General features: G+C 38.4%; 1 protein-coding gene across 3 annotated transcripts; it reads right to left on the bottom strand.

The window, feature by feature from the left end:
• Positions 1-330: 330 nt before the first annotated feature.
• On the bottom strand, positions 331-6,971 carry LOC111244319 (uncharacterized). 3 transcript variants are annotated; one of them, XM_022791280.2, is made up of 13 exons: positions 6,822-6,971; positions 6,425-6,548; positions 6,139-6,188; positions 5,737-5,850; positions 4,825-5,020; positions 4,426-4,538; positions 3,726-3,863; positions 3,260-3,443; positions 2,849-3,022; positions 2,633-2,702; positions 2,236-2,428; positions 1,805-1,967; positions 331-1,504 (listed from the first exon to the last, which is right to left on the bottom strand). In XM_022791280.2, the coding sequence occupies exons 1-13, from the start codon at positions 6,824-6,826 to the stop codon at positions 1,394-1,396; spliced, it is 1,635 nt and encodes a 544-aa protein (XP_022647015.1). In that variant the 5' UTR covers positions 6,827-6,971; the 3' UTR covers positions 331-1,393. The 3 variants fall into 3 exon arrangements, with proteins under 3 accessions (XP_022647015.1, XP_086835496.1, XP_086835497.1); XM_086979370.1 differs by having other exon boundaries at positions 6,812-6,947; XM_086979371.1 differs by having other exon boundaries at positions 6,773-6,912.
• Between the last annotated feature and the right edge of the window lie 1,857 nt (positions 6,972-8,828).

Here is an 8,828-nt window from a genome sequence, read left to right as displayed (position 1 = left end):
ATCAATCTGGGTCTGGGTCGAGTGAAAGTGAATCTAGCGGTAGCTTTAGTCTTCATATTTCCCATATTTATATCTTCATAAGTTCAATTGCTTCTTCGCGTTAAAAGAAACGATAGGTGGCGTAGTATCAATAGACATTGATTTTCTCGAAATTTAGTATGGCAATGTAAGCTGCAAGCAGATACTATGGGAAAGCACCTAAAGCGCTGACTTGATTGTTGACACAGGAAGGTGTAGCGTGTCTAACATTTACCAAAATATCTCTCTTCTATGTTATATGATTTGAAAATTAGCCCACACTTTCAGTTAACTAAATAGATCTAGACAACCTAACAGTATAACTCATGTCTGCTTTATTGAATTCCGGATCTCGGAGCTGGCTTGGCCTTGTTGTCAGATATGATTTTCGTTATTTTGATCGCACACAACGAGATGACCGTAGTTTCGAATAGTACGTTCAGAACTGCATTAGCGTTGCATTACACTTTGAACCTTCAACAGTGAAACAAACGTGTCTAGGATAAGATTTATCCGCCCCTGCATCCAGTAAGCAGGCAAAATGCCAACAGGCCATCAATAAAGCCACTATTCGACAACAAGTGTCAAGAATCCATAGCATATAATCTCAGTATACGCCCTTTTAGTGTTGTTTGCAATCGATCTTTAAAAGGTTAAGGGTTGGTTATGTCCTGGTCAATTTTCTAGTATTTACTCTTACATTCCTAGGCAAATTCATAATCCCCATCATTATTCGTGCCTTCACATGTCAGTAGCATACTTGTAACTCGCACACGAATTCTTCGTTGTATCAGCCCTCCACCTGTTGTAGCCATCACTGGAACTAAGTATAAGAGGAAATACTGACCGAGGAACGACACACACGAGTGTGGAGTACCTAGTTTAGGTTAGAACATGGACATCTACTGTCATAATTTGAGCAAAACGTATACCCTAAACTTCGAACATGTGGCTTGTTATCATGTAAATGACGTCTGCTATTTATATAATAGGACCCATCTAAACAACAACAAAGTGGTCTTCTGTATAGGAACCAAGAAATTTTTAGAACCATATGGAATATATATGTTTGATCAAACGTTGTTATATGGCTATTTCGTCAATCCATTTTTCTAAAAACCCCTTGTACCTAGAGGACAGCAGCAGCAGCAACAGTAGTTATCTAAATAAAAGCTAGCTTTTCTTCAATACAAAAAACCCTGAGTCCCAGTTTATACTGACTTTTTCTAAAAACAGGTAAAAGTAGAAAATACTAGAAGAAGGCAAAGCACTGCTGGCGATGTACACAATACAAAATATCAAATACTATTATTCAAAACATAACACTACACAAAGTCCGGTAATCGTTGCTCACTTCTATAAACAAGTTTTGTTGTTATTTGAATAACTTCGTGTGTTCGACAGCTTTCTCATAGCTGTCTCGATTGACAATGGAAAATGATATTAGAATTCGTTGCTGATGAGCTTCGTTTTGATCCTGCTGGTCCTGCAAAAAAAATAGAAATAAATTAAAAATCAACCAAATAATTAGTCGATGCTGTTGGAATAATGAGGTGACGCTATAACAGAAGCCTATACACAAATCCCTATAAGAGTTTTCTAAGTAATTTTTGGTGTATTATTATATTTTCATTTAGATACGAACGCATTTATGATATGGTGCAGCTAGTTTATACAAAATTTGCCACCTACTAACAGGATTAGTTACATTATCTAAAGCTATTCAGTGTTACCACTTGCTAGCTAAGCTAGGGTTAGTCGCGTCTTCCTCTACACGTACGTGTACCTTTAGGAGTTGATCTCGTCCTTGAAGAAGCCGCATAATACAAGACTTTTTCTTCTCCATATCCGCTTTCAGTGACCTGAGCTGAGTTTGAGCGCTATCCGAAATCACCTCAACGCCCTGACATCCTCGAAGCACCCTTCGATCACTCTGAATCGCTTCACACCTAATAATACCCAATTCCGTATATTTTGTACGGTCATCGTGTACGGGAAACGAATAAAACAAGAGATAAAAGACAGACTTCATCGTCATACTCAAACGCTACTTTGTTCACTGAATTTGCGAATAGAAACTATATTTTTTTTAATACCCTACATCTACTGTTTAACAAACGTAGCTCCAGTCACTGTCTGTGTTTGCCTCACTTCGTCTCGTAGCAAAAAGAGATAAACAATTACAGCATAGACAATTTCAAAACATTTGCCACTTACGCCCGATGTAGTGCATTACAAAAACGTGTCATTGAGCTGAGAGTATCTTCTATCTGTACAATTATCTGGGGAGTTCGCCAAAGCTGAGCTCCATTGTCTGCGTTGCTAGGACCTGCGCTCGACATCGATGTACAGAAAGACTTGACCGTACCATTCACCGATGTCTCTAGTACTGTTGAACTAAGAATCGCGGCTGAAACCAGATAAACAAAGCAATGACCCCATGTGCTATATAATCTAGTTTGGTTGAGTAAAAGACAAGGGTGCATTCCTTATAGCAAACGAATACACAGATGTGTTGCAGGGATTAATAATAGATCAGCTTATTTTCTAAGATAGATACAAGGAGTAAAAACTTTTCTGTGCCGAGCTATGGTGATGTTCCGAAATAACTTACATTGAGATAAAGGGTGCAGACAGGAACCGTCACCCATTTGGGTAACGTTAGCAGGCCTTCTATTCGTGGCCTGCAAAATAGAGAGACCGATAACCGAGAAACGTACGTAAGATACATAAGTACAAAACGACCGACTTTTCTCCACACCGCCCGCTAGAACTCTTATTTGAATATTATGAATAACTAATTATCGAATTATGCAAATTTTATAAATACCGTCGTGTTTTTGATGCCGCCTTCGATTCCGGGCAGGGCCAACATTATTGATCTGGCCCATTCATCGCCTGACTCAAACGATTCGTGACATTTTTGGAGAAACACAGTTTCTTCGGAAATAATACACCTTTGGGCCCAGATTACAGCTTCCAGGGATGTCATTAAAGGTTCCAACTACAAAATTGAAGAAAATTCCGAAAAAGCAGCAACTAACTTGAATTATCGTGTTTTACAAATCATCAACGTTTGTTTCGTGTCTTAAAAAGCTTTCCTCATAAACGACATATGTAAGAATCATATAAACTACCACGTAAAAAAAATGCTATACCAACCTGATTGTTCACACTTTAAGGATTAACTAATTCTTTTGATGAAAAAAAATTTCTATTTGGTCTGAACTAATTTTAGTACCTGTTGCAATTGTCGTTTAGAAGCTGCTGATGTCGACTGGAACAGCTCATTGATAAAGATCTTTATGGAGTCCTGGATCAATTCTCGGTAAGATGTCAAAGCTTTTTCGAAACGGCCGAATAGCAAAGAGCTGCCACCAAGCTGCCTCATGACAGACAAAATGTCATTGCACTGCCCATCTAACCTTAAAAGTAACACATTGTCCGGCGATACAGAGGCTCCGTAACAAATTCGATTTATTCTCAAATGTTCTGTTTCGAATATACTTTTCAAAAATAAGAAAGAGTCGAAAAATAAAGTTCACAGCTGGACTTCAATAGAAAACAATGCTTAACCTCATTTTGATCATACTCTATTCTTCCTTGGTGTTTTCGGCTCGATGATATTGTTTTAACACAAGGCAGTAGGTGCGTAGCTCCCTTTACGCTTCATTGTGGTGCTCAAGGATAATTAAATAAATACTCACTGAGCGGACGCGTCGCGAAGCGTTTTCAGGAGGTATACACCCTTGTTTTCTCCTAGTGGTACCGCGTAGCGCTCCGGGTCTGGGTCCGGTCGGTTGACAATTTTATGGAGCGTCTCGCACGCGTCTACGATATCATTTCTATTGATGAATGAAAAAGCACAAAATACGAATATAAGATTGTTTACCTATCAAAATTCATTCCTTGACGAATTCTATAACTACGAAAGTCTTTATTTTTGTGACTTTAGACTACTTTCTCTATCGGAAATCTACCCGCTAACTAATATTATATACATCCTTACAGGCATAAAGAACATTATACATAACATTCAACTTATGTGTAAGTTCTTCCGTCGCATTGCCCACCTTTTGCCCTCTACGAATGGCTATGGTAAAGGTAAGCATTTCCTTTCTTCAGCCAGCAATAGTTTTACTTTTGTTCACACAAATCTTGTTTAAAAACGTCATTTACTCATATAATCCATATACAAAATGCTCCAAAAGACACGCAGCTGTATTTAGTGCATGTGCAGTGTTTTAAAACTAATGAGCCTACGATGAGTTAGTTTCTTGTTATTTAGTGAACTCAAATATAAACATTATAGTATATTATCGTCGGCATGGATTTCTTCTTATAAACTCGTCACACTTTCATTAAATGACGCAAGAAAGTTAATCGAGGTTCAAACTTTGTACGTACGCAAGAGTGACATATTTCTCCTGATTGATGATATTGCGCAGTCCATTTGATTCCTTGAGTTTCTCGACAATGTTTGTCAATTTCTTCAGATGGGACTGACCTTTCGTCATGAACTGCAACAAAATGAATGACACCTCCCGGGGAATTAGGCAGCTCCATTGTGACCAAAAGATCGTGCGTTAAGGACAATACGGTGATCCAATAAAATAATAAATTCTTTACTATTTTGTTCTATTTCATTGAAAGTAATTAGTAACGTTGTAACTGAACTCACACCTGATTCGTAAGAAAGCCTTTAGTAAGATAGCCTACTATTTATGAAGGGTACTTTGGTGCACATGAATGTTTTTATTTAGTAGAAATATTTATTTTATCTGTACATAATTTTTCCCATCTCACCATGGTAATAGCATTCTGAACCCGCTCGTGTGCCTTGTTAAGTTTATCGTCTGCTGCCCTACGAAGTAATTCTTCCAATTCCATTTCAGCTTCCCTTTTAATGCGGTGTTCAGTTCGAAATCTTTCATCTGCTTCTAAGACGGCGATCGCTTCCTCTAGTTGGCGTTTTTCCTCATGTTTATGCCGGAGTCTCATTCTGAAAACAGGTTAAAAACGCGAAAGATGAATAATTTTCTATACAAAGTGAGGTAATAAGTTCGTAACCACTGATTTGAAATACCACTATATCATTAATGCCACGCCAATTTATTCTGATCGAATTTAACTAGGCAAAATCCATCACGTTGGCAAGTTTAGCAGAGTTGAATACTGTACTGCTACACATAACTGCAAATTCGATCATACAATTTTTTGGTTTTTTTTAAGGTTCCGCCAACAGAAATTCTAACCACTGCCTCACAATTGAGCTGGTCTTTGTAGGTATTCTGTTCCGATAATAGATTACTGAAAGCGATGCAGTGAGCTACAGCAGCCGCCGATGAAGTGTAAAAGCATGCATAAAATCAATTATTTACAATCAACTATGAAATTAACTAGTATTATATTCTACCACAGGATACTCGGCAGTCCGTTGGAAGCATCAAAGTCTCGATTCTGCCGAAGTATTCATACAATTTCTACGAACTACATCGGGCAAGTCTCTTCACTGTTAGGAATAGGACCGAAATAAGGGCCTTGACAGAACATTAACAACACGGTTTCTTACCATTACTCTGCAACAGGGGCAAAACATTTTACAATCGCACTATAACCAATACCCTCTTCCCCCCAAAAAACAGCCACTTCTTAATTTATTTATTTACCATTTCCAAAATATAAATATAACTTTGTTTGTTAGTATGACTAACTTACTGCAGAATTTTATCACGACGTCTCTTACTCTCGATGAGACACATCTGTTTGCGAACCGCACCTGGTTCAAGAGGAACAAAGGAAGGATCATTCATCTCACCAGCGAGCTGAAGTCTGAAATCACAAAGAAATCAATGGAACGTTGGGATACTGGTGGACTTTTACAGTTATCGCAATATCGGCAAGCTAATGAATACGAGTTCTAGAACAGAAGGCTTAGGTACTGTGTATAGGAAAGTGATATGGTGCTAAGAACATGTCGTTGTCTGTATTAATAGTTACGCAGCAAGCATATTTGTTTTGTAAACAACAGTAAAAAATGACATCACTGAAACAAGATTTTATGCATCGCGATACATAAATAATAAACAGTCAAACGACATCTGTCAATATCATACTTACATTCTGGCTTGGTCTTTGTTGAGGAAGAGCTGAGGGTCCATACTTGCTATCTGGAATTACGCAAAACAAATCTTGTTAACTACCTAATATTCGACGCCGAAAAACAAGATCTATCGCCTAGTTTTTTTTGTTTATAAAAAGTAATTTATCATAGTCTTAAACAATTAACTAGTTAATTTTTTAGTTCCTTCTTAAATTTCATAATATAATCACCACAGTTCTAACACACTCAGTTTAAATGTAGCATTTCATAAAAACCCAACGATATAATAATAAAGTTACTTACTTTTACAAAAAAATCTCTAACATGCCTGTTTGTTGCCATCATTTCGATGTCAGTTTCGTCGAATTTTTCCGCTCCCGGAAAATCATGTTCACGCAAGAGTTCTAGTATTCGTTCGCTGAAGTTGCTGAAGTTTGAATTGAAATACAATCTTAATAAAAGTGTTGCAAGGCAATCCAGTTAGCACGATATATGTGAGAGGAAATCCTAGACACATCATCCTATACCCGCTTTCTGTATTATACTTTACATGGCACACATTGCCAGCTGACCCGTTCACTTGTGCGTATTTTAAGCATCATAAACCCTTAATAACATAATTTTAAAAGGTAATTCTTTCAACGATCTTACGACAACCATTGCACAGGCGTCACCGCTTCCAGCACTCACATACTCATACCTCATTTTCTATCTGTAATTTTACAAAGAAAATTGTTTTTGACAACTGGCTTTGCCCCTGCAGGCCACAACCGACAACCGCCAAAAGCTACGATGAGGCCTTTGTTGTGGTGTGGGGACGGTAGCGGACGACGCTGATGTAGAAGCCGGAATGCCAACTTAGTAGTGCCAACGATACGTTTTTCTCCAATTTTACATTGTTATCTTGAGCAATAGTTTGCTTTATATCTCACGCTGGAAGCACAAGGTGACCTGCTAGGCCAGTCTACTTCACCTGGCTGGCTCTGTGAGGTTAGCTGCCCTATAAGATGGAAATAAGGCAGTCGAACACGAATACATTCATTCAATCGGTCAAGTCGCTGTGTTGATATAAATAAACGCTCCGCAGCAAAAACATCTGACGCATGTGTTCTATTATTGAAAACAAAAGTTTTTTGTTTATTTATAATGATCTAATTGATGTTCTACGATAAATAACATAAGCAGTACTTTCTGGTGTCGGCACTGTAATTGGACTGGGGTCTTATGGAAGGAGTGTGCACGATTAGTGGGTAAAACTATTGTGACTTTAGTCTACCGTACAGAATCAGCTGCTACCCTAGCCGAAGTGCCATCGTACCGATTCGTCGTGTTTATTGCAATCTATCTTTGCCGACTGTTCGTCATTATGACGACAGCCAAGCTATCCGGTGCTAAACTGGCAAAAATATTGAAGGGTGTCCGAGCTCTTGTTCCGTACTATAAAGAAATTGGCGAAGATAGCAAGGATGCATTCAGACACATAGAACGGAAGTTTGATCACGAGTTCCAAACGACAATAACGTCAAGTGGCATCAAATGTGTAAGTGGTCCTCCCTTGGAGAAATTCGCTTCCGGGGTTATGGCCATCATGATTGGTCGGCACTACGATAAACTTCAATGGATACGATATGGTGAGAGACGATACGACCTCACCGTGAAGCTTGGCGAGGAACGATTGCCAGCCATCTCTGAAGGAGTACTCCTTTCTACCAAGGATTATAGTCACGTAACAAAGGAAGCTATACTTAAACAGCTGGAGAAGTATAAAGGATTGATCGAGCAGCGTAAGCCGACGTGCAATGATTGCTTGGTTGGTCAATCAATTTCTGAAATGCCAAAAGATGTGCATAAGTGTACTCTATATGCGATCTGCTACTCCATCACGTTAAAGAACTTTAATCCGCCACTTATTGATCTGGATGTGCTTTGTGGAGCAAAGTTTCATCTACGTACATTTACAGAGGATTTCGGTAGGGCGTTAGGTACGGAAGCCCATATTGCTAAGCTGCATCGACGCGTACATGGCCCATTCCAGGACGAGGACGCAATTCACTCATATGCTGTGTCCTGGAAGCAGTTTAGAGAAATCGACGCCCTGCACAAAAAAGCTGTATATGAATACACGCGGAAAATGCAAGCTATGCATGGCCAGTTGCTGTCGACACTCAATGTAAAAGCGCCTTATCGACAGAAATGAATTATATATACATATATAAATGCGTATGTGTATATATGAAATTATGCGCGGTAAGGTATATAGTCACCTTGGGTATTTTAGAACATAAATATTTGCATTGCTGCAAGTGTAAAAGTTGTTAATAAAACAAATATTATAAAGACATATGTGCTTAACTTTTTTATGTGTTGCGTGGGAATACGATTCAAACACCAATTTACCCTAATACGACGAAGTATATCTGTAGCAATATTATATAGACAACGTCAATATAAAGTAGGCATAATTGGCTGGTTTCCATTTTCGAATCGAAAATGGGTCCAGACTGAAGATATATGAACCTCACGAGTGTGACGACATTCAAATCAAGTGAAAGTTTTCGCTAGTCTTCAGAAATGCTGTGTGTTATCAGATTAGTGGCATGCTTAACATCATTCGCAGGATCTACAGCTGCGTATATTATAAGAAACAGTGCAGATTACTTTACATTTACATAACCTTTTAAATTTTTGACTGATCTGTTAGCATAAA

This window comes from Varroa destructor, unplaced genomic scaffold (assembly GCF_002443255.2).
Source record: "Varroa destructor unplaced genomic scaffold, Vdes_3.0 BEIS01000002.1, whole genome shotgun sequence".
Taxonomy (NCBI): domain Eukaryota; kingdom Metazoa; phylum Arthropoda; class Arachnida; order Mesostigmata; family Varroidae; genus Varroa; species Varroa destructor.
The sequence above is the reverse complement of the archived record's forward strand: the minus strand, read 5'-3'. Positions and strand labels throughout refer to the sequence as shown.

Coding starts and splice junctions, on each gene's coding strand:
- LOC111244319 (XM_086979370.1), bottom strand. Junction 5,021..5,736: donor CGTCGTGATAAAATTCTGCA/GTAAGTTAGTCA, acceptor ACCTGTTTTCAG/AATGAGACTCCGGCATAAAC. Junction 4,539..4,824: donor TTCAGAATGCTATTACCATG/GTGAGATGGGAA, acceptor ATTTTGTTGCAG/TTCATGACGAAAGGTCAGTC.